The 26664-nt window shown below is 44.6% G+C and overlaps 1 protein-coding gene and 2 pseudogenes across 25 annotated transcripts in view; all 3 read left to right on the top strand.

Annotated features, from left to right (window-relative positions):
• LOC101938858 (protocadherin gamma-C5-like) overlaps positions 1-26664 on the top strand; it is a 415891-nt gene that overhangs the window by 247736 nt on the left and 141491 nt on the right. Inside the window, exon 1 of one of the 25 annotated variants that reach the window (XM_065555811.1) lies at positions 15961-16223. The exons of 23 other annotated variants lie outside the window; for them this stretch is intronic. In XM_065555811.1, coding sequence (XP_065411883.1) covers positions 16179-16223 — 45 coding nt within the window. In that variant the 5' untranslated portion in view covers positions 15961-16178. One more of the 25 variants, XM_065555803.1, reaches the window with a different exon arrangement.
• LOC135973274 (protocadherin gamma-A3-like) lies at positions 8546-13828 on the top strand (annotated as a pseudogene).
• LOC101936662 (protocadherin gamma-A5-like) lies at positions 13775-14569 on the top strand (annotated as a pseudogene).

The following is a 26664-nucleotide window of genomic DNA, read 5'->3' as shown; positions in this document are numbered from 1 at the left end:
GGCATTCAGGTCTCCCATGACGATAGTTAGGTTGTGGCATGATACTCTCTCTAACTCCACCTGTAGTGTAAGGTAGAATTTATCCTTTACTTCTTCATCACTGTTATTTGTCAGAGCATAGCATTGAATCAGGGTGATATTATTACACCAAGGCTGCTTCCTCACTTTGAACTTTAGGGTACAAATGTGGGGGCCTGCATGAAAACTTCTAAGCTTAACTACCAGCTTAGATCTGGTCCGCTGCCACCATCCCAAAGCTAATTCCCTTCCCTGGGTAGCCTTGAGAGACCTTCACTAATTCCCTGGTGAATACAGATCCAAACCCCTTGGATCTTAAAACAAGGAGAAATTAACCATCCCCCCTCCTTCCTCCCACCAACTCCTGGTGGATCAAGATCCAACCCCCTTGGATCTAAAAACAAGGAAAAATCAATCAGGTTCTTAAAAAGAAGGCTTTTAATTAAAGAAAAAGGTAAAAATCCTCTCTGTAAAATCAGGATGGAGAAATAACTTTACAGGGTAATCAAACTTAAAGAGCTCAGAGGACCCCCCTCTAGCCTTAGGTTCAAAGTACAGCAAACAGAGATAAACACTCTAGCAAAAGGTACATTTACAAGTTGAGAAAACAAAGATAAACTAACACGCCTTGCCTGGCTGTTTACTTACAAGTTTGAAATATGAGAGACTTGTTCAGAAAGATTTGGAGAACCTGGATTGATGTCTGGTCCCTCTCAGTCCCAAGAGCGAACAACTTCCCAAACAAAGAGCACAAACAAAAGCCTTCCCCCCCCCCCCCAAGATTTGAAAATATCTTGTCCCCTTATTGGTCCTTTGGGTCAAGTGTCAGCCAGGTTACCTGAGCTTCTTAACCCTTTACAGGGAAAAGGATTTTGGAGTCTCTGGCCAGGAGGGATTTTATAGTACTGTACACAGGAGAGCTGTTAACCTTCCCTTTATAGTTATGACACGCCCCCCAAATCACAGATAGTGTTGGACAGCCGGTTCCACACTGGCTGTGATTTCTTCCTGGAGCTCTAGGAGAAAACAGAGTTAATAAGACACATGCACCTTTAGACATACTACTGATTATATAAAAACTAACAATATGTTCCACATTCCAAGAACAATTTTTAACCAGTTGATTCTGGGAAACTTTCCTGGGAGAGTGCATCAGCCACTTTGTTAGAAGCCCCTGAAATGTGTTGTATTTCAAAATCAAAATCTTGGAGAGCTAAACTCCACCGAAGAAGTTTTTTGTTATTCCCCTTGGCAGTATGAAGCCACTGTAGCACAGCATGGTCTGTTTGTAGTTGGAAACGCTGTCCCCAAACATATGGGCGTAGCTTTTCCAGCACGTACACAATGGCGTAGCATTCCTTTTCGCTGATTGACCAGTGGCTTTCCCTCTCAGACAGTTTCTTGCTGAGAAACACGACAGGATGGAATTCTTGATCCGGTCCTTCCTGCATTAAAACTGCTCCCACGCCCCGCTCGGACGCATCTGTGGTTACTAGGAACGGTTTGTCAAAGTCTGTGGCCCTTAGCACAGGGTCAGACATGAGTGTCGCTTTAAGCTGGTGAAAGGCCTTTTGACACTCATCAGTCCACTGAACTGCATTTGGCTGTTTCTTTCTGGTTAGGTCTGTCAGCGGGGCGGCGATTTGGTACAAATCTCCTATAATATCCGGCCAAGCCTAAGAAGGATTGGACCTGTTTCTTTGACTTTGGAACTGGCCACTTTTGGATAGCATCCACTTTGGCCTGTAGGGGATTTATAGTTCCTTGACCCACCTGGTGCCCCAGGTAAGTCACTCTGTTTTGGCCTATTTGACACTTTTTAGCCTTAACAGTTAGTCCTGCCTGCTGGATGCGCTCGAAGACTTTTTCCAGGTGCTCCAGGTGTTCTGTCCATGAATCAGAAAAAATGGCCACATCATCGAGGTAGACAACTGCAGATTCTCCCAATCCCACTAGGAGACCATCTACAAGTCTTTGGAAGGTGGCGGGTGCATTTCGCAACCCGAAAGGGAGTACATTGAATTCATACACCCCTCCGTGGGTGACGAAGGCTGACCTTTCCTTAGTGGGTTCATCTAGTGGTACTTGCCAGTACCCTTTGGTTAAGTCTAAAGTAGAGATGAATTGGGCATGTCCCAATTTCTCCAATAGCTCATCTGTGCGTGGCATTGGATAGTTGTCAGGACGAGTTACAGCATTTAGCTTACGGTAGTCCACGCAAAAGCGTATTTCCCCATCTGGTTTTTGGTTCTGTTCACCCCAGAATGGCCACTGGGATGATCATGGGCTAAGCTCAAGAGCTTTACCTGATACTTAGTGGGAACTACCAACTGTCTTTGAGGATGCCAGTCTTCCTGGTGCCCACCAGAAAGAGTCTCCTTGTATAAAAGTCCTTGTTCTACAACAAACCGGGATCGGTTAGAAGAGCTGAGAGGCGGTGGGGTGCCCCGTGCCGCCGCCCAAGCTTTCTGAAGGCTGTCATCTGCTTCCTGCTCGGCCTCGAACTGTTCCCTTGATGCTGGAGACATCAGTTCCTCCTTGGACTGTGGACTGGGGCTTGGTCCCTCTGGAAGCAATGCAGGTTCTGGGGCTGTTTCCATTGACTGTGAACCGCTGTCTGCTGGTGCACTATGTGGTATTTCAGGCTCTGGCTGAGCCTCTTGGGTAGGGTTATCTGCTGCTTCTGCCGGTTCAGGCTCGCTGGTGCCCTCTGACGTTGGAGTGGTAGATGGGTTTGCAAGCGCTGGACTCAGTGCTGGCAATGGGTCTGTTGCTGGTCGCGTTGCCAGTTCTGGTTCTAGGACTGGCTTTGTCCGGGTCTCTGGGATTGGATCCACTACGGCTGTTGCAGTCATTGGCAGGGGATCCAGTTCCACCACCTTTGTTTGGGTCTCTGGTAACACAGACGGGGCCCTGGGGGACGGCTCAGGAACAGGGATGGAGGTGAAAGCTTGCTTAGCCTGGCTGCGGGTGACTATTCCCACCCTCTTGGCTAGCTTCACATGGTTGGCCAAGTCTTCCCCCAGCAGCATGGGGATGGGATAATTGTCATAGACTGCAAAAGTCTACATTCCTGACCAGCCCTTGTACTGGACATGCAACTTGGCTGTAGGCAAGGTTACAGACTGTGACACGAAGGACTGAATTGTCACTGGAGCCTCCGGGTTGATGAGTTTGGGGTCCACTAGGGATTGGTGGATAGTTGACACTTGTGCCCCAGTGTCCCTCCAAGCGATAACCTTCTTTTCGCCCACTCTCAAGGTTTCCCTTCGCTCCGAGGGTATGAGAGAGGCATCTGGGTCTGGGGATCTTTGGTGTGATTGTGGTGCAATGAACTGTAATCAGTTGGGGTTCTTGGGGCAGTGAGCCTTTATATGTCCCAGTTCATTACATTTAAAACATCGCCCTGCTAAGGTATCACCCGGGCGATGTTGGCTGGTGGAGACTGGTGTGGTGGGGTGAGAAGGCATCTGGGGTTTCCCTTGGGATGTGGGTGGGGCCTTGGGTTGTCCCCGGTGGTAAGGTTTGGTTTCGGGTTGCCCCTTCTGATATTCGCTCCAACTGCTACTAGTTTTTTTCTTTTCTGCCACCTCCACCCATTTGGCTCCAATCTCCCCCGCCTCGGTTACAGTTTTGGGCTTCCCATCTAGGATGTACCTTTCTATTTCCTCAGGAACACCCTCTAAAAACTGCTCCATTTGCATTAGGAAGGGCAACTCTTCCGTAGATTTAACATTTGCTCCTGATATCCAGGCATCCCAATTTTTCCCAATGTGGTAGGCATGTCGGGTAAATGACACATCGTGTTTCCACCTTAGGGCTCTGAACCGCCGACGGGCATGCTCAGGTGTTAGCCCCATTCTGATTCTGGCCTTGTTTTTAAAAAGTTCATAACTGTTCATGTGTTCCTTAGGCATTTCAGCCGCCACCTCTGCTAAGGGTCCACTGAGCTGCGGCCTCAGCTCTACCATGTACTGGTCTGTAGTGATGCTGTATCCAAGGCAGGCCCTTTCAAAATTTTCTAAGAAGGCCTCAGTATCATCGCCTGCCTTGTAGGTGGGGAATTTTCTGGGATGGGAAGTGGTACCTGGAGAGGGGTTGTTAGGATTGGCTGGTGTATCCGGCCTAGCCTGTGCTAATTCCAGTTCATGCTTCATCTCTTTTTCTCTCAGCTCCATAGCTCTCTTGAGGGCCTCCTCTTTGGCTTTTTCTTCTCTTTCATGGGCCTCCTCTTTGGCTTTCTCTTCTCTTTCTCTCTGCTCTTTCTCGATAATTGAAGCAGTCTCTGATGTTTTTTTTCATTTTCTTCTGCTTCTAGTCTGGCCAGTTCTATTTTGTTAGCTACTTCTTTGGTAGTCATTTTCCTGTTTTCTTGTGCTGGGCCACACCCCTCTGCAGTTGACTGAAACTGGGAGGCACTCAGCTCAGGCTGCTGCTGAGGTAACAGAGACTTTCTAACTGGCTATCCCCGAGTAGAAAGAAAAAAAAACAGTTCAGCTTGTAAATTCCTTTTACCAGTTGTTTGCTCACTGATTGAACCCTTCTCTTAACAAAGACCCTTGTTAAAAAAAAACTTAACACCTCTGCCTTCAGGCAAGGAGAGATAAGATATGCATCTACCTTCAGCTCTGCTTTCCAAGCAGCTAGAAAGGAGAAAAAAAAATCTTACTGGCTTTTGGTTTAAAATGATCCCACCGCTCTGCCACCAGGTCAAGGCTGCTTCCCCACTTTGAACTTTAGGGTACAAATGTGGGGGCCTGCATGAAAACTTCTAAGCTTAACTACCAGCTTAGATCTGGTCCGCTGCCACCATCCCAAAGCTAATTCCCTTCCCTGGGTAGCCTTGAGAGACCTTCACCAATTCCCTGGTGAATACAGATCCAAACCCCTTGGATCTTAAAACAAGGAGAAATTAACCCTCCTTCCTCCCACCAACTCCTGGTGGATCAAGATCCAACCCCCTTGGATCTAAAAAACAAGGAAAAATCAATCAGGTTCTTAAAAAGAAGGCTTTTAATTAAAGAAAAAGGTAAAAATCCTCTCTGTAAAATCAGGATGGAAAAATAACTTTACAGGGTAATCAAACTTAAAGAGCTCAGAGGACCCCCCTCTAGCCTTAGGTTCAAAGTACAGCAAACAGAGATAAACACTCTAGCAAAAGGTACATTTACAAGTTGAGAAAACAAAGATAAACTAACACGCCTTGCCTGGCTGTTTACTTACAAGTTTGAAATATGAGAGACTTGTTCAGAAAGATTTGGAGAACCTGGATTGATGTCTGGTCCTTCTCAGTCCCAAGAGCGAACAACTTCCCAAACAAAGAGCACAAACAAAAGCCTTTCCCCCCCCCCCTCAAGATTTGAAAGTATCTTGTCCCCTTATTGGTCCTTTGGGTCAAGTGTCAGCCAGGTTACCTGAACTTCTTAACCCTTTATAGGGAAAAGGATTTTGGAGTCTCTGGCCAGGAGGGATTTTATAGTACTGTACACAGGAGAGCTGTTAACCTTCCCTTTATAGTTATGACACACCCTCATGGTGTTATCCATCATCCTGTCCAGAAAACAGCAAACTTTTTCCTGAGGCTGTTGTTAATCTTCCTGATCCCATCCATCTGCTCTTCCTAATACCCAGGATGTGTAAGCTGTAGCATCTCATCTCTGCTGTGACCTGAGCTAGCTTCCCTGTTTCATACATTACACTGCTCTACAGCCAAAATGCTTCTGAAATAAATGTAGTCAAACTTTACTAATTCTGGGTCACTGAGAACGAAAATGATGCTTAAAATTGTTGATTGGCTCTAGTTTTCAAGATATGCTATTGGGTCAGTATATATGACCCTTGACTTGGGAATGGCGGAGGATAAGTGAGTTATAAAGGGAAGGGATCTAAATTTAAACCAGAAATGACTAAAATACATCTTTGACTGGATCTATGAATAAATCTATGACTGGGTTTGGACAGTACTTGCTTTTTAGGCAAAACAATGAATGATGCAATCTGAAGCTGGTATTGCGTCATACATGATATGAATTGCATCATGTTATTCCTAGAAGTCATGGATGATGCAATCATAACGAAGCTTACATCACTCTACTGAACAAATTGTCCTATATCAGCTCTAGAAATCATACAGTGTCGTGCTCTCTTATTTGTCAGTGTTTGATTTTGCAAAGGGGGACATTTCTGTTTAGCCAAAGTGAGCAGAGATGCTTCATACTTGTGTGAACAGTGCAGATAACTTCTGCTATGTTTGTGGTGAAGTGACTTTTGCATCACAAAAGCACAGTATAACCACTATGGTTAAGAAAGCGTATCGCATTTATTTTGGCTGCAAAATTGAAGATCAGGACAAGAGGTGGGCCCCACACATATGCTGCAACACTTGTGCAACAAATCTTTGCCAGTGGTTGAACAGGAAAAGGAAATCTTTGCCTTTTGCAGTGCCAATGATTTGGAGAGAGCCAACAGATCATTCCAGCAATTGTTACTTCTGCATGGTGCCTCCAGTTGGGAAAGGTGTGTCAAAGAAGAAAAAGTGGACTGTGCATTATCCAAAGATTCCATCAGCTATACGCCCAGTACCCCACGGAGAAGGACTGCCGGTTCCTGATGCACCAGAATCATTCTCACTTGAGTCAGACGAGGAAGAGGAAGAGGATGAAACTTCTGGTCCTGAACCATCAATGTCACAGGACCCACATTTTCTCCCATCCTCCTCCTCTGAACCACACCTCATAACACAAGGTGAACTGAATGACCTTGTCAGGGATTTGGAACTACCTAAGAGTAAGGCAGAGCTGTTGGGCTCCAGACTACAGCAGTGGAATCTCCTGGCAGGTGATGTTAGGGTTTCCATGTTCCGTGACCGTCAAAAGGATCTTGTCCCATTCTTCTTCATGGAAGGTGATCTTGTAGCCTGCAACAACATCGATGGTGTGATGGCAGCCCTCAACATCGTTCACGATCCAGATGAGTGGAGACTGTTCATTGATTCATCGAAGATGAGTCTTAAAGCTGTTTTACTGCATAATGGCAATGTTTTGCCATCAATTCCAGTTGGTCATGCAGTCCATATGAAGGAAACCTATGACAAAGTGAAACAACTTTTGAGGTGCATAAACTATGACCAACATCAGTGGCAGCTTTGTGGCGATTTGAAGGTTGTTGCTCTCTTGCTTGGTCTGCAGACTGGATACACAAAGTACTGCTGTTTTCTCTGTGAATGGGATAGTCGTGCAAGAGATTCCCACTACATCAAGAAAGATTGGCCACTCCGACAGTCATTAGAACCTGGGAGGAAAAGTGTTCAGCATCCACCACTTGTTGAATCAAGGAAGATTTTGTTACCACCCTTACACATCAAGCTGGGTCCGATGAAGAACTTTGTCAAGGCCATTGACAAAACACAAGCAGCTTTCAAGTATCTCCATGGAAAATTTCCAAGGTTAAGTGAAGCTAAGATAAAGGAAGGTGTCTTTGTTGGTCCTCAGATTCATGAACTTCTTTGAGATGATGCATTTGACCATGCACTGCGTGGCAAGGAAAAGACGGCATGGAAAGCCTTCCAGTTAGTGGTAATAAATTTTCTCGGAAACAACAAAGCAGACAACTACAGGTTGTTGGTGGAAAACCTCCTCAAGGCATACAAAAGCCTTGGTTGCAACATGTCACTAAAGATACATTTTTTGCACTCTCATCTAGATTTTTTTCCACCGAACTGCGGAGCAGTGAGCGACGAGCACGGCGAGCGATTTCACCAGGACATTGCAACAATGGAGAAACACTATCAGGGCAAATGGAGCCCATCAATACTTGCAGACTATTGCTGGACAGTGACAAGAGATGCTCCATTTAATGAATACAAGAGACAAGCCAAGAAGCGCCGAGTAGACACTGAATAGGACTAAACTATGTACAGAATAGTTTTTTGCCTTTTGTTTCATAATAAATTTTATTTATATAACCCTTTTGCTGATTTTTAAAGTGTTACATAAACAGGACAGGTGAAATATTATCATGTAAAGCAACAATAAACACATGAAAAGACCTATGTTTACAATTTATGATTAAAACTCTACTATCTACACAATATACATAGACATAAAATGTAAAAACTTAAATATCTTAGAAACAGTAGCCAATCCGTTGTTTTAATTGTCATATTTGAATTCAGCACATCAAAATACATAGTAAATAGCACATTTTATCTCTGAAGCAGACGACTTCTCTAAAAAATTGTAGACCAGTGTTATCCGTACATTCCAAAAAACAAGTTTGGGTTTTGTCTTGGTGTTGAGCACTTCAGTCTTCATGCCAGTGGCTTTCTTTTGGCTTTCACCACTGGCAGTCATATGGGTCATTGACTCCTGAAGGCTATCACACACAGTAATGGTCGATTTCTCCATCGCTGTTTCCATAACATATTTTGTCTTTTATGAGACAGGGTTGTTAGCTGTGTGCCTAACCCCTAACCTGGAGGACCAGGGTTTCTGTTTTGTCTGGCCCCTCCCTCACAGACCAATACAGCATGGTTGAACCTACCAGGAGCAAAAAGCCCCTGCTGACACAGACTCTGGGGATCGTTAGAGCACACAAGCTGTCCCAGCACAACAACGCACAGACACCAGAGGACAGTACAATACAACCCCTCAATATTACCATATAGTCATTTTGTCTGGAGTGACTGATGAACATGGTTGCCAAACTCAGGGCAGACTGTTACAAACCAGGGCACAAACCCCAAACTGGTTGTGTGTTTGATAATAATTTTCACCAACCAAATACTAAGTGTGAACTCCTCAAGCACTATAGCAGTCTTAACATGGAGTCACAGACAGTGCCTTGGGCACTCCTGTCTATCATGCCACCCAGGCAAGCCTTCCTTCATGATAGATGGTCCCTTTCACCAAAAATGACAATAATATTCAGGTTACTTCCAGTCCCAAAGGACCAGTCACTTACCCCAGGTCAATTGTACCTTAGATCTCTCACCAAAGAAAATGCTTGTAGCCAATTCTATAATACTAAATAAAGATGTATTAACTAGGCAAAAGAAATAAGAGTTATTTACAAGGTTAAAGCAGGTAAACATACACACACAAATGAATTACAGTCTGAGTTTTCAAAAAGTAATATAAGCTGCTATAATGTGCAAGTTCTGTATGTCCTTTAATATGGGATGTATTAGCAGAAGTATTGTATGCTAGACACAAGGAGTAATTCTGCCACTCTACTCCATGCTGATAATGCCTCAACTGGAGTATTGTGTCCAGTTCTTGGTGCCCCATTTCAGGAAAAATGTGGACAAATTGGAGAAAATCCAGAGGAGAGCAACGAAAATGGTTCAAGGTCTAGAAAACATGGCCTAGGAGGAAAGATTGAAAAAACTGGGTTTGTTTAGTCTGGAGAAGAGGAGACTGAGGTGGGACATGATAACAGTTTTCAAGTACACAAAAGGTTGTTACAAAGAGGAGGGTGAAAAATTGTTCTCCTTAACCTCCAAGAACAGGACAAGAAGCAATGATCTTAAATTGCAACAAGGGAAGTATGACGGGTAGTCTACACACCACAGGTATGGTGCCTCTTCCTGGCCATTCTGGGGAATAGCTCACCAGGTTGAGCTCTCAACCTCTCCCTATGGTTGCAAGCCTTCCCTCCACCTCTAGCTCTTTGTCTGCAGCCCCTCTCTACCTCTAGGAGCTGCTGCAGTCTCTTCATGACTCAGCCCTCTGGCTAGGTCACAGTCAGGGGGGAGTCTATTCCCCCAAACAGGCTCAGGCAGTCTTCCTATGCACTGCCCCTCCAGTGCCACTATTCCAGAGGCTAACTGGGGAACCCAGTCCTGCCCCCTACCACAGGTTTCAGCTCAGGAACCCTCTAGTCAACAGTCAAGATCTGTTTCACCCCGTACCTTGCTGCATTTCCCTGAGCCCTTTTCTACTCTTTTGGCTCTCCCTTCCTTCTCTGGGTCTGCCAGTTTTACCACTGTAACTGTGTCTTTGTGGGTCACAACTGAGAATACCAAATTCAGGACAAACTGCTGAGAAATAGGGCAGACACACCCCAAAACTGGAGGTTATTCTGCCATGAGATAGACCAAACCAGCAACAAAAGTAAACTTCTGTTTCACCACACTGGCTAGGAAGAAGTCATAAAAGCAGTTTCCTTAGGCATTCCAGTGTTTATATCACCACCAAAACCACTGGATTTAAAGATGAGTGGTTCTTTAAAACCAATCTCCTCAAATAAAAGGTTCTTCTGATCCCAAAGGACCAGCCACACATCCAGGTCAATATACAACTCAGATCTTACTCAAAAATCACACTGTTGCCAATCCTTTAGTATCTAAAATCTAAAGGTTTCTTTATAAAAAAAAAAGAAAGGTGAGAGTTAAAATTGGTTAAAGGAATCAAATACATACAGTAATTGCAAAGTTCTTGGTTCAGGCTTGTAGCATTGATGGAATAAACTGCTGGCTTCATAAGTCTCTGTTTGCTTTCAAATCATCGGAAGGTCCTCAGTCCCTTGGTTAGAATACTCCCATTAGTATAAGTTCATAGTCCAGAGGCTTGAGCAGGAAAGGGGCTGGAGCAGGATAGAGGCAAAATGGAGATGTTTCCAGGGCCTTTCATAGTTTTTGCCATGTGGAGGGAAACCCATTGTTTCAAACAAAGCCTTCAGCACAGCTAGTGGAAAATCACAGGTGACAAGATATTGTTTGGAGTCACATGGGCAAGTCACATGTCCATGCATGACTTCACTTAGTCATAGCAGGAAGCCATTACCTATACCCAGACAGAACATTTACAGGACAATCCATTCAGTGTAGATGGGCGTCTTCCCTGGCTTGAAGTGGTTTCCATCATATACAGGATTTACAGTTTGGTTCAATGGCTCTCAGCACCCCCACTATACAAATTGTTCCAGCATCCCTGCCTCTTGTTTGTTGCTGAGCTCCTATCATTATCATCAATTGAACTGCTAATTAATTTTATGAATAGCATTTGAACAAATAAATACTATCTTAAAATAAATAGTATTTACAGCTGCAGATGTACAAACCAGAAAGAAGGTTGCTAAAATTGGGCAGCACTGTTTAACAATTGCACAGTGCCCAAATGAAAGGCACAGATGACAGTAAGGTGGAAGAATATCATATCCAGGTAAAAGATATTTGCATATACATGGAATTTGGGGGATTTCAATCCATGACCAACTCCCCAATGAAGTGATCAGACAGCAGAGCGGAGTTCAGGAAGTCGTTGTTGAAAGCAGGTACAATAAAATGTGATGGGTCGGGCATGTAACTGGGCTCAGTGACAATCAGTGGACTGCAGCTGTTGCCAAATGGTACCCCTGGGGACTGAAATGACCACTAGGCCAATCTCCAAAGGGATGGGAAGATTTTATGGTGAAAAGGTATTGCTGAACATGGAGCAGCAAGGCCAGGATAAGAGAAGACTGGAAGATGTATTGTGATCGGTGTAATCTATATGAGGACTGAAGGACCAGTCTGTCAAGGTGACATACATATGATCATTATAAACAAATGTGTGTGTGTAAAATTCATGCACAACCATATTAAAATTACACAACATATTATTACAATATTTGTATGTAAAATAAAAGAGATTCTGCACCAGCAATACCTTTGTTCATTCTTTATGTGCCAGTAGACTCTCCTATTTATATAAAAGTGAAAAGTAGCATATTTACATTTTAAAATATCAAATTAAAAACTTGCAGGGAGCGTATGTTGTTATTGTTTGATATAAATACCAATCGAAAAACTCCAGCACAGAACTTCTGCAGTTACTGGTTGAGACTCTGAACTCTGCTGTTCACCAATCAGGCAGACTAACGCCAGGAGAGATCCGGCCATCTCCACCCCATGTGTCGGCCATCTCCACCCCAGAACACAGGTCAGACTCTCTCACTCAGCAGAGCCGGCTCCAGGCACCAGCTTGCCAAGCAGGTGCTTGGGGCGGCCTCTCCGGAGAGGGGTGGCACATCCAGCTATTTGGGGGCAATTCGGCGGAGGGTCCCGCTGGGAGCGAAGGACCTCCGGTCTAATTGCCGCCGCAGATCGAGATCGCAGCTTTTTTTTTTTTTTGCTTGCGCTCTTGGGGTGGCAAAAACCCTGGAGCCGGTCCTGTCACTCAGCGGGTCTGGGTGGAATCGTAAAGGGCGATATTCGATGGAAACAGTTTATGATTTAACAAGTGATACTGTCGGAAACATTCGGCCAAATATAAAATCAGACAGAGACATTCCCAGAGGAGAATGGGCGGCATTGCCACATCAACATGAGAGTGACAGAATAGAAACATATAAGCAACGACACTGCGAAGGGTGAGCCCTGTTTTGCGTTATATTGGTTACTGTTTGGGAATCAATTTCTGGGGAGATTCGTTATTCGATTCCGGAGGAAATGGAGAAAGGCTCTTTCGTGAGGAACATCACAAATGATCTGCGGGGCATGGATATAAAAGAGCTCTCAGACCGCGGAGTACGCATTGTGCGAAGAAGTAGGACTCAGTATTTGTTTTGAATTTTAAGAGTGGCCGTTTAATCTGCACGGAAAGGATACTCAGAGAGTAGGTCTGCTCACCGGATGGAGAACTGTTTGTTAAATTTGAGGCTAAAGTGGAGGATAAAATGAAACTTTATGAAACTGACATTGAAATAAAATGTATTAACGATAATGCTCCCAGCTTCCAAACGAAGGAACTGGAGTTAAAAGTCAGAGAGTTAACAGTGGCGAGGACCCGATTCCCAATTCAGGAGGCGCAGGACCCACATATGGGCATTATGTCTCTCCAGGGCTATCAACTGAGCACGAATAGGCGTTTCTCTCTGGTTGTGCAAAGTGGATCCGATGGAGTTAAATATGCCGAATTGGTGCTGGGAAAGTGGCTGGACAGAGAAGAACGAACTTTACAATCTAACCTTTACAACCACTGACGGAGGAGATCCCGTTAGGTCTGGCACTTCGCATTATCAGAGTTATTGTTGAGGCTGCAAATGACAATACGCCAGTATTAGGCAGTCGGCCTACAACCTGAGTGTTCTGGAAAATGTGTCTTATAGGGTTCAGGGCGGTGACAGTGAAAGCGCCTGATCCTGATGAAGGAATCAATAAAGAAATGCAATATTCAGTTAGAAAGATAACTGATAAAGCTTCCACTTGGACTCGAAGACGGCAGATCTAACACTTGTGGGGAACCTGGACTTTGAGGAATCTGCGTGATATGAAATTCAAGTGTAAGCTCATGACGGGAAGTTCTTTTTGAAAGATCAAAAGTTGTCGTTGCGGTCCGTGATGTGAATGACAACGCTCCGGAAATCGCTCTCAGGTCTCTTACCAGCTCGATCCTCGAGAACTCTCCCCACGGGACTATGATCACCCTTTTAACTGTGCAAGATCCGAATTCAGGAGAGACCGGGGAGGTCAGGTGCTCCATATCCAGCAACCTCCCCTTCCAGCTGAAGAAACCCTTCGATAATTATTACAGTCTGGTGAAAAGACCGAGCCCTGGACAGGAAACAGATGGCAAAATACAACATCACATGGGTGAAGAGAGAAAACGCCAGTCACTTACTCGGTTACCATGGGTCAGATCCGGGAAGCTCCTCTAGGCTCTTCCATCTCCATTAACTCCGAGACTGGTTTCAGAGTAGCAGCCGTGTTAGTCTGTATCCGCAAAAAGAACAGGAGTACTTGTGGCACCTTAGAGACTAACAAATTTATTAGAGCATAAGCTTTCGTGGGCTACTGCCCACTTCTTCGGATGTGGCTCTCTCCGCTCTGCGCTCCTTCGGTTACGAACAGTTCCAGGAGATTCGGTTCCAAGTGCAGGGTCAGGATGGGGGTTTCCCCACCTCCCAGCAGTAATGTCTCCGTCACTCTCTTTATACTGGATCAGAATGACAATACCCCGCACATCTTACACCCCTCCTTTCCCACCGATGGCTCCACGGGAGTGGAGATGGCCCCTCGCTCCTCCGAGCCGGGTTACCTGGTCACTAAGGTGGTGGCGGTGGATGCAGACTCCGGGCAGAACGCCTGGCTCTCCTACCAGCTGCTGAAGGCTACAGAGGCGGGGCTCTTCTCTGTGGGACTCCACAGCGGTGAGATCAGGACAGCGGGCTACTTTCTCTACAAAGATGCGCTCAAGCAAAGTCTGGTGGTTTTAGTGAAGGACAACGGGCAGCCCCTTCTCTCTGCCACGGCCACTGTCACGGTGGTGGTGGCTGACAGTATCCCCGAAATCCTCTCCGATTTAAGCAGCCTCGCAGCTCCTGTAGACCCCCAGTCCAGCCTCACCTTGTATTTGTGGATCGCTGTGGCTTCCGTTTCCTGCTTGTTCTTTACCTTTTATCATAGTGTTACTGGCCCTAAGGCTCCGCAGATGAAGAAACTAGCAGCTGTTTGACTCCTCGAGAGTTCCCGTCTCCCAATTTGTGGGAAAGTTATCATAACTCTGAATAATAATATGGTTTACATTGAAATGTGCATCAAAATCTGGAAGCCTGCAGTTAGATCACTTCCTTTATTGCAAATCTATCTATCTATCTATCTATCTATCTATCTATCTATCTATCTATCTATCTATCTATCTATCGCTGTTCTGCTGCCACATAGCATCGTATTATCTGAATATCTTCCACATAAAATTAATAGCGAAGTCCCAACTGGACTTCCTGTTGTCTGGCTTCCCTCCCTTTTCGGAGTAAATACTGTTCTTTAGGGAGGGTTTTGGTTTTGAAGTTTTAGGTTTTACTATTTTTCTTTATATACAGAGAGAGACTAGAAATACATAATCCAGAAACTAACGTTATAGAATCCTTTATTTATGACTAATTACTTCAACATTTCAGACAGAATATTTTACTTCTTCTTTGTTATGCTTTTAAAAAACTACGTGCTTCTATAGCACTGTATATTAATATAGATAAATTCTTAACTGACTTGAAATATGTTGGTATAATGGGCGTATAGTACTAATTTTACGTCTGATTTGTGCTGGCATGATTGATTCTCCTAGTTTAGATTTGCATCACGGAAAAGCTTTTGTATACAGGGTTTTCAAGAGAACATTCCCACGATTTTAGGTATGCATTATATATGGAACGCTTAAGGGTTCTTCCGGACTCCTTTTATTTTGTTTATTAGGATTTATGAGAGAATCTAGCTTTTAAGTACAGTATCACTCAGGAGAGCGGAGCCGCCTTCTTCATCTTCTTTTTGTAGTTGTACATTATTAATGGGCAGATTTCTTTCGGAAAAAAAGAGAAGCTTAAAATGGACATATATGTGAGTGTGAAATGGGTTTTATTTATGATGCTAAATCGGATATATAAACCTGCAATCGTTCCCGCTCTTCTCAATTAAGAAAATAATTCTTTCTGTCAAATATATCACAATTATCACTTGCTGGATTCCACGCATATGTGTGAACGTGGATATTTGAGGATTGTGGTTTATGAACGAGAACTTTTTGCAAGTGTTGGAAAGTTCTTCTATCTACTCGTTGGATATAGTTTAAAAATAATTAGAACTATAAATTATCCGTATTCATTTTTTAGATTCACCAGACAGCTATTTTTTCTATACTAAATCAAAAGGATTAGTTTGTAGAAAAGGACAAGATTTCATACTATAGCTTCCACATATATAGAGATATATCTACAAAAAAATTTGGGGAATATATGTATAGTTTTGCTCTGGGATGCAGTTGTTTACAGTTAACAAGAAATGTACAGTGCTTTACAATTTGAGTATATTCTTTAGATGATAATAATATTAATAATTAATAAATAAAGCGACTAAGCTGCACCGGCGCCTTGATAAGATCGCTGCTATTGCAGTTCTCCCGTTGAGACTCGGAGTGCCGCTGTTGGCCAATGCGGAGCCAGGGCTGGAGCCGGAGATCCATCCGAGCCTCCTGCAGTGTGATTGCTCCGGCACAAAGAGCAAATCGCAGAGGAAACAGCAGAGAGACCTTCGCAGGCCGGCTGAGAAAAGGGAACGGCCGTTAGAACACACAATACGGGAACGTTTACCCCTCTGCCGCGGATTCCTTTGCCCTGATGGGATTTGTAAACATCTGATGTAACCAAAACAAGGAAAGGAGAGAGCAAATCTGACAGAGACCGGGATGGACATCAGGCGCCGAGAGCCGAGCCGGGCAGTCACAGGGCAGGTACTGTTGTTTCCCTTCTTATTCTCTTTGTTCTGCCGGGCGGTCTCGGAGCAGATTCCTTATTCCATACCTGAAGAAATGGCCAAAGGTTCCCTTGTGGGGAATCTCGCCAAGGATTTGGGATTAAATACCAGAGAACTGCAGCAGCGGAAGCTCCGTGTTAGTTCGGAAAAGCAATACTTCAGTGTGAATGGGGAAAATGGCAACCTGTGTGTGAATGGCAGGATAGACCGGGAGGCGATATGCGGGGAGACACCCCTTTGTGTCCTGACACTCGAAACGGTGGTGGAAAATCCTTTGAATGTTTTCCATGTGAATGTAGCAATCCAAGACATTAATGATAATGCCCCGCGGTTCATGAAGAGTAACATTGGTTTAGAAATCAATGAGTTAGCATTACCGGGTACGCGATTTCAACTGGAATCTGCTCAAGATCCAGATACGGGGATCAACTCAGTGCAGAATTACCAACTCAGCAAGAACCCGCATTTTACCCTGGTTGTGAAGGAGAGCCCGGAGGGAAATAAATACCCAGAATTAGTGCTGGAAAAATCTCTGGATCGCGAAAAGCAAAACTCTCATCACTTGATCCTGTCGGCCGTGGATGGGGGAGATCCAGTCAGATCCGGGACTGCTCAGATTAGGGTTAATGTCACTGACGCCAATGACAATCCCCCCGTATTTACCGAGGAGATCTACAGAGTCAGCCTGAGGGAAAACCTACCACGGGGCTCCTTGGTGCTTCAGGTGAAAGCCACGGATAAGGATGAAGGGGTACATGCCCAAATCACATACTCATTCAGCAACACTCCGGAAAATACTCGTAAAGTATATCATTTAGATCCTGAGAACGGCAGAATTACAAATATAGGGAATTTGGATTTTGAAGACACACATAAATACATGTTGGGGGTAGAAGCCAGGGATGGGGGTGGGCAAACAGCTCAATGTAAAGTTCAAATAACAATACTTGACGAAAACGACAATGCTCCGGAAGTGACGTTTACATCCGTGTCCAGCCCGGTAGCTGAAGATTCAGTACCCGGCACAGTGATAGCTTTGATCAAAGTTCGTGACCAAGATGCGGGAGAAAACGGAGAAGTCACGTGTCTCATTCAACACAAATTGCCTTTTAAACTAGCGGTTTCGTCAAACAGTTACTACAAGCTCCTCACAGACAACACCCTGGACAGGGAAAGGACACCGGAGTACAATATCACAATCACAGCCACAGATAAAGGCTCTCCCCCTCTCTCCACCCAGAAAACCATCCTGTTGCAGATCTCGGATATCAATGACAACGCCCCTGTCTTTGAGAAACCTTCCTACAGCGCCTATGTGCCAGAGAACAATCCCTCCGGGGCCTCTATTTTCAGTGTAGCAGCCTCAGACCGGGATCTGGACCGGAACGGCCGACTCACTTACTCCATCCTGAGCAGCAACCTCCAGGAGCTGCCTCTCTCCTCCTACATCTCCATTAACTCCCAGACCGGAGCTATCTATGCCCAGCGCTCCTTCGACTACGAGCAATTCCGGGAGTTTGAAGTGCAAGTGAAGGCCCAAGACGGCGGGTCCCCGCCTCTCAGCAGCAATGTCACCGTCAGGGTGTTTATTCTGGATCAGAATGATAACGCCCCTCGCATCCTGTACCCTTCCCTCGGAGCCGATGGCTCCGCCTTGTTCGAGATGGTCCCTCGCTCGGCCGAGGCAGGTTATCTGGTGACTAAGGTGGTGGCGGTGGATGGTGACTCAGGACACAATGCCTGGCTCTCCTACCATCTGCTCCGGGCCACGGAACCGGCGCTCTTCAGCATGGGGCTGCATACCGGGGAGATCCGGACAGCCCGCGCCTTTGCGGACAAAGATGCTGTGAAGCACAGGCTGGTCACCCTGGTGAAGGATAATGGGCAGCCGCCTCTGTCAGCCACAGTGACTCTCAACCTGGTGTTTGCTGAGAACTTCCAAGAGGCTCTTCCGGAAATGAGTGACCAATCGGGTGACTCGGCACCTCAGTCTGATTTACAGTTTTACTTGGTGTTGGCTTTAGCCCTGATCTCGTTTTTGTTCCTCCTGACAGTTACACTGGCCATTGTGATGAAATTGCGAAGGTCAGGAAATCTCAAATTACTTCAGTGTTTTGGTCCTGACCCTTATTCAAATACCGGCCGCAGGTTCCCACCAAGCTATGAAGATGGGACTTTGCCTTACACCTACCAGCTGTGTTTGTCCTCAGATTTAACGAGGAATAAATGTACCTTCCTGAAACCCAATGCCCAAATGGCAGAGAATATTCTGTGCAGTGACAGCTCTGGGATGCCATTTATTGGCAATGGATGTAGCAGTTTACAGGCTGAGACGGAGACTACTGGGGAGGTGAGCTTCTGTTTTCATTGTTTACATGATATCTTTGCAGAACAGGTGTTTATTGTGAAAGAGTAGGTGTCTTTCCGTCATCCTCATATTATCCGTGGTCTCAAAGTATGAATGAATTTATTGTCACAACATCCCTGCAAGGCAGATAAAGTTATTTCCATTTTACACGAGTATGTGAGGTATAATGGGAGTAACTGAGCGGTGGCAAGTCAGGAATGAAGTATTAAGTAAGCCGAGGATAAAAGTCATACCTCCTAAATCCCTTTCCATTGCTTTAACTGAAAGACAGTTCTTACTTTCAAGGGAATAGCGTCTTTCCTCCAATTTCAAAAGCTTTCCTTGGAATAAATGCATTTTCCAGAAACATTAAGTATCTTCTTTAAGATCTGCTTTTTTTCTGATAGTAGAGAAAAATATGAAAGCTGTCTAACTGAAACATGTATTTTTGAAATACTTTTCAAAATGCTTCTTTTGAATAACTGAGCCTAGTTTAATGTTCCAGGGCACAGATTGTCCTACATGTTCGGAACGTATTGGAAACTTTTTTTTATTTCAGAGGGTGTACAAAGCTTCTAGGAGAGAAGGTATTCTAGATTTGATTTTGACAAATAGGGAGGAACTGGTTGAGAATTTGAAAGTGGAAGGCAGCTTAGGTGAAAGTGATCATGAAATGGTAGTGTTCATGATTCTAAGGAATGGTAGGAGGAAAAACATCAAAAAAAAAAGATAATGGATTTCAAGAAAGCACATTGTAGCAAAATTAGGGAGTTGGTAGGTAAGATCCCTTGGGAAGCAAGTCTAAGGGGGAAGAGAGTTCAAGAGAGTTGGCAGTTTTTCAAAGAGACATTATTATTAAGGGCACAAGAGCAAACTATCCCACTGTGTAGGAAAAATAGGAAGTATGGCAAGAGATCACCCTAGCTTAAGCAGGAGATCTTCAAAAGTCTGAAACTAAAAAAAAAAAAAAAAAAAAAGAGTCCTACAAAAAGTGGAAACTGGGTCAAATTATAAAGGGTGAATATAAACAAATAACACAAGTATGTAGGGAAAAAATTAGAAAGGCCAAGGCACAAAATAAGATTAAATTAGCCAAAGGCATAAAGAATAACAAGAGAACATTCTACAAATACATTAGAAGCAAGAGGAAGACCAAGGACAAGATAAGCCCATTACTCAATGGGGGGAGGACAATAACAGAACATGTGGAAATGGCAGAAGTGCTAAATTACATTTTTGTTTCAGTTTTCTCCAAAAAGGTTAGTAGTGACTGGACATCTAATATAGTGAATGCCAGTAAAAATGAGGAAGAATCAGAGGCTAAAATAGGAAAAGAACAAATTAAAAATTATTTAGACAAGTTAGATGTTTTCAAATCACCAGGGCCTGAGAACAGTGGTTCTCAATGAGGGGTACTCAGAGGTCTTCCGGGGGTACATCAACATTTGCCTAGTTTTACAACAGGCTACATAAAAAGCACTAGTAAAGTCAGTACAAACTAAAATTTCATAGACAATTATTTGTTTATTCTGCTCTGTATACTATACACTGAAATGTAAGTACAATATTTATATTCCAATTTATTTATTTTATAATTATATGGTAAAAATAGAAAGTAAGCATTTTTTCAGTGATAGTGTGCTGTGATACTTGTATTTTTATGTCTGATTTTGTAAGTTTTTAAGTGAGATGAAACTTGGGGTGTGTGTGGGGTGTGACACAAGACAAATCAGACTCCTGAAAGGGGTACAGTAGTCTGGAAAGGTTGAGAGACACTGTCCTAGAATACTCAAGGAGATGACTGAAGAGATATCTGATCCATTAGCAATTATCTTTGAAAAGTCATGGAAGATGGGAGAGATTCCAGAGGACTGGAAAAGGGCAAATATAGTGCCAATCTAAAAAAGAGAAATAAGGACATTCTGGGGAATTACAGACCAGTCAGCTTAACTTCAGTACCTGGAAAGATAATGGAGCAAATAATTAAGCGATCAATTTGCAAACATTTAGAAGATAATAAGGTGCTAAGTAACAGTCGGGATGGATTTGTCAAGAACAAACTGTGTCAAACCAATCTAATATCTTTCTTTGACAGTGTAACAAGCCTTGTGAGTAGTGGGGAAGTGGTACATGTGGTATATCTTAACTTTAGTAAGGCTTTTGATACTGTGTCGCATGACCTTCTCATAAACAAACCAGGTAAATACAACCTAGATGGAGCTACTATAATGTAGATGCATAACTGGTTGGAAAACCATTCCTAGAGAGAAGTTATCAGTCATTCACAGTCAACCTGGAAGGGCGTATCAAGTGGGTTCCCACAAGGATCAGTTCTGGATCTGGTTCTGTTCAATATCTTCATCAATTATTTAGATAATGGCATAGAGAGTATACTTATAAAGTTTGTGGATGCTACCAAGCTGGGAGGGGTTGCAAGTGCTTTGGAGGATAGGATTAAAATTCAAAATGATCTGGACAAACCGGAGAAATAATCTGAAGTAAATAGGATGACATTTAATAAGGACAAATGCAAAGTACTCCACTTAGGAAGGAACAATCAGTTGCACACATACAAAATGGGAAATGACTGTCTAGAAAGGGGACTGCAGAAAGGGATATAGGGGTCATAGTGGATCTTAAGCTAAATATGAGTCAAAAGTGTAACGGTGTGGCAAAAAAAAAGTGAACATCATTCTGGGATGTTGTGACCAGGGTCCTAGTGGGGAGCCAACTATGGTCATTCAATTAGGGTGAACTGTAAAGAATGGGGCAGACAATCCCCATAAAGCTGGTGGATATTCCAATACTTAGATTCACCAAACCAATATAAAACAGCTTCTTTATTACCTTACTGTTACTCAGAAGTCCAAACAACACAGTTCCCTTAAAGTGATTCAGCCTCAGGCCTCCATCCAGGTACTCACGTCAAATATGATGAAAATTTCTGTAAATCTTATTTTATCATATAAAAGAAAAGGTTCTTCCAATCCCAAAGAATCGGACACATTATCTCCCAGGTTAATGACTGTTTCAGATCTTACCCAAATACACACTGCAGCCAATTCTTATTAACTAAATTAAAATGTATTAAAAAAAAGAGAGAGAGATTATGGTTAAAAGATCAATATACATACAGACATGAGTTCAATTCATTGAGGTTCATATTCATAGCAGAGATGGTGAGCTTTGTAGTTGCAAAGAGTTCTTTCAGAAATAGTTCATAGGTTATAGTCCAATGTCCAAATCTCATATTCAGGGTATACCAGAATAACTGGGACCTCAGTCTTGCGATTCAAACTTCCCCTGATGAAGCCTAAGCAGATCTGAGGCCTTGGCTACACTCGCGGATTCACAGCGCTGCTGTGGCAGCGCTACCGCGGCAGCGCTGTGAAGCATGAGTGTGAAGCATGAGTGTAGCTGCAAGTACTCCACCTCTCCAAGGGGAATAGCTTGCAGCGCTGCGGGCGCTGATTACACTGGCGCTTTACAGCGCTGCACTCGCTGCGCTCAGGGGGGGTGTTTTTTCACACCCCTGAGTGCAGCAAGTGCAGCGCTGTGAATTGCCAGTGTAGCCAAGCCCTGAGATGACAGAATCAGGACCCAAGGATATTTTATACAAGTTTATGTCTTTTGACAAATTGGAGTTCCTCAGGGAACAAAAGGTAATTAGAATGACTTTGAAGGAGGTCCATCACCAGTACGTAGCTATATGAATTAACATAAGGCCATTTGCTTGTTTCTCCACCATTCACAGTACATTTCAAAGAGAGATGAATACCGAGATATCCCATGTTTACAATTCATTTAAATGATAGGATGTTCTTTTGACCTCTGAATTATCAGAATACAGAATGGATAGGGACGGTTGATTACATAGTCAACCCGATTCATACACAAAATACACAAAAACACAAACATTATCTCCCCACATGTCTTTTGACAGTTATTTATTTTGCAGGATGTTTAACCCTTTCTCGCCATGCATCACAGATGTATTAGCAGGAGTGTTGTAAGCAAGACATGAGAAGTAATCCTTCCACTCTACTCGGCATGGATTAGCTTCAACTGGTATATTTCTGGGTGCCATATTTCAGGAAAGATGTGAACAAATGGAGAAAGTCCAGAGAAGAGCAACAAAAATTATTAAAGGTCTAGACAGGGGTTGGCAACATTTGGCACGCGGCTCGCCAGGGTAAGCCACCCTGGCGGGCCGGGCCAGTTTTATTTACCTGCTGACATGGCAGGTTCGGCCGATCGCGGCCCCCACTGGCCACGGTTCGCCGTCCCGGGCCAATGGGGGCGGTGAGAAGCAGCGCGGGCGAGCGATGTGCTGGCTGCGGCTCCTCGCCGCCCCCATTGGCCCGGGACAGCGAACCGCGGCCAGTGGGGGCCGCGATCGGCCGAACCTGCCACATCAGCAGGTAAATAAAACTGGCCCGGCCCGCCAGGGTGCTTACCCTGGTGAGCCGCGTGCCAAACGTTGCCAACCCCTGGGTCTAGAAAACATGATCTATGAGGGAAGATTGAAAAAATTGGGTTTGTTTAGTCTGGAGAAGAGAAGACTGAAAGGGGACATAACAGTTTTCAAGTACATAAAAGTTTGTTACAAAGAGTAGGGAGAAAAATTGTTCTTCTTAACTTCTGAGGCTAGGACAAGAAGCAATGGTCTTAAATTGCAGCAAAGGCAGGTTACATTGGACATTAGGAAAAACTTCCTAATTGTCAGTGTGGTTAAAAAATTGCCTAGCGGGGTTATGGAATCTCCACCGTTGGAGATTTTTAAGACCAGGTTACACAAACAGCTGCCAGGGATGGTCTAGATAATACTTAGTCCAGCCATGAGTGCAGGGGATTGCACTAGATGACCTCTAGAAGTCCCTTCAAGTCCTACAATTCTATGATTCTGTAAGATCTTGGGTAGTTGCTATAGCTGCAAGTATAGAAAGATACTCTTGTTCTTTGGGTAATGTCTTTCTATTATAGCATTGTGTTGGGTAGTGGTGTGATATAGATGTTTTAATGGCATATGTTTTTATGATTTTATTACTCAACAGTGACAGAGCCTTGATGTATCATGCTAAGTAAGTGATGATAAAATCTTTACATAACACTATTAGTTATTTTGGATATGCCATACTATTTAAAGGGGAAAAACACTTTTCCAAATATTGGTGAGATTACAAAAATATTATAGGGCAATTTTTCTTTATTTGCAGTTGTAACACCAGATTTCTCTTAGCTACCCTGAGCCAATATTCAGTGTTCACAAGGAGTTATACAAATATTTAGAAATATCCTCCAAACGCCTTCATATACATACCAATGTCATATTTTGGGGAAATTTCTTTGTGCCACTTTCAGAGTTAAGAGCAAGCTTTGATTCCCAATGGGAATGTGAAAGTCTCTCCTTTTCCGTAACATGTATCTACTTACAGCCCTTCAGGATCCCCAGGTGGCGAGCCTTAGGGTATGTCTACACTACGAAATTAGGTCGAATTTATAGAAGCCGGTTTTATAGAAATCGGTTGTATACAGCCGATTGTGTGTGTCCCCACATAAAATGCTCTAAGTGCATGAAGTCGGTGGACCGCGTCCACAATACCGAGGCTAGCGTCGACTTCCGGAGCGTTGCACTATGGGATCCCCATGCCTGAATGATGCAAAACAGTGTTGCGGGGGGTTCTGGGTACATGTCGTCAGGCACCTCCCCCTCCGTCAGAGCAACGGCAGACAATCGATTCGCGCCTTTTTACTTGGGTTACCTGTGCAGACAACATACCACGCCAAGCATGAAGCTCGCTCAGCTCAGCTCAGCTCACCGTCACCATATGTCCTCTGGGTGCCGGCAGACGTGGTACTGCATTGCTACACAGCAGCAGCTAATTGCCTTTTGGCAGTAGACGGTGCAGTATGACTGGTAGCCTTCATCGGCGATCTGGGTGCTGGCAGACGTGGGGCTGCATTGCACACAAAAGCAGCCCCTTGCCTTTTGGTAGAAGATGGTATATTACGACTGGTATCCATCGTCATCGTACTGCAGTGGCTGTCAATCATGGGCACCTGGGCAGTCTCGACGATGATGACTATCAGTCATAGTATGCTATTTTCTGCCAAGCACCCAGAAGATGCCGAGGGCTATCAGTCATGCTGCACCGTCGTCTGCCAGCTTAAGATGTAAAAAATAGATTTGTTCTGTATTCATTTGCTTCCCCCTCCCTCCGTGAAATCAACGGCCTGCTAAACCCAGGGTTTTGAGTTCAGTCTTTGGGGGGGGGCATTCTGTGTGACAGTTGTTTGTGTTTCTCCCTGATGCACAGCCACCTTTGTTGATTTTAATTCCCTGTACCTGTACGCCATGTCGTCACTCGCCCCTCCCTCCCTCCATCTGTCAGATACTAGTTTCGCGCCTTTTTTCAGACCAGACGCCATAGCACTGGGATCATGGAGCCCGCTCAGATCACCGCGGCAATTATGAGCACTATGAATACCATGCGTATTGTCCTGGAGTATATGCAGAGCCAGGACATGCCAAAGCAAAACCAGGACCAGCCGAGGAGGCGATTGCAGCGCGGCGATGAGAGTGATGAGGAAATTGATATGGACATAGACCTCTCACAAAGTACAGGCCCCAGCAATGTGCAAATCATGGTGTTACTGGGGCAGGTTCATGCCGTGGAACGCCAATTCTGGGCCAGGGAAAGAAGCACAGACTGGTGGGACCACATCGTGCTGCAGGTGTGGGACGATTCCCAGTGGCTGCGAAACTTTCGCATGCGTAAGGGCACTTTCATGGAACTTTGTGACTTGCTTTCCCCTGCCCTGAAGTGGCAGAATACCAGGATGAGAGCAGCCCTCACAGTTGAGAAGCGAGGGGCGATAGCCCTGTGGAAGCTTGCAACACCAGACAGCTACTGGTCAGCCGGGAATCAATTTGGAGTGGGCAAATCTACTGTGGGGGCTGTTGAGATCCAAGTTGCCAGGGCAATCAAAGACCTGGTGATATCAAGGGTAGTGACTCTTGGAAACGTGCAGGCCATAGTGGATGGCTTTGCTGCAATGGGATTCCCAAACTGTGGTGGGGCCATAGACGGAACCCATATCCCTATCTTGGCATCGGAGCACCAAGCCACCGAGTACATAAACCGCAAGGGGTACTTTTCAATGCTGCTGCAAGCCCTGGTGGATCACAAGGGACGTTTCACCAACATCAACATGGGATGGCCAGGAAAGGTACCTGATGCTCGCATCTTCAGGTACTCTGGTCTGTTTTGAATGCTGGAGGAAGGGACTTTCTTCCCGGACTAGAAAATAACCGTTGCGGATGTTGAAATGCCTATAGTTATCCTTGGGGACCCAGCCTACCCCTTAATGCCATGGCTCATGAAGCCGTACACAGGCAGCCTGGACAATAGTCAGGACCTGTTCAACTACAGGCTGAGAAAGTGCCGAATAGTGGTGGAATGTGCATTTGGACATTTAAAAGTGCGCTGGCGCAGCTTACTGACTCGCTCAGACCTCAGCGAAAAGAATATCCCCATTGTTATTGCTGCTTGCTGTGCGCTCCACAATATCTGTGAGAGTAAGGGGGAGACATTTATGGTGGGGTGGGAGGTTGAGGCAAATCGCCTGGCCGCTGATTACGCGCAGCCAGACACCAGGGCAGTTAGAAGAGCACAGCAGGGCGCGGTGCGCATCAGAAAAGCTTTGAAAACAAGTTTTGTGACTGGCCAGGCTACGGTGTGAAACTTCTGTTTGTTTCTCCTTGATGAACCCTCTGCCCCACCCTCTCACCCGGTTCACTCTACTTCCCTGTAAACCAAAAACCCCTCCCCCTTCGAGCACCGCTTGCAGAGGCAATAAAGTCATTGTTACTTCACATTCATGCATTCTTTATTAAGTCATCACACAACTAGGGGGATAATTGCCAAGGTAGCCCGGGATGGATGGGGGAGGAGGGAAGGAAAAGGACAGACTGCAGTTTAAAACTTTAACTCTTATTGAAGGCCAGCCTTCTGATGCTCGGGCAATCATCTGGGGTGGAGTGACTGGGTGGCCGGAGGCCCCCACACCG

This window comes from Chrysemys picta, chromosome 8 (assembly GCF_011386835.1).
Source record: "Chrysemys picta bellii isolate R12L10 chromosome 8, ASM1138683v2, whole genome shotgun sequence".
NCBI lineage: Eukaryota > Metazoa > Chordata > Testudines > Emydidae > Chrysemys > Chrysemys picta.
The sequence above is the reverse complement of the archived record's forward strand: the minus strand, read 5'-3'. Positions and strand labels throughout refer to the sequence as shown.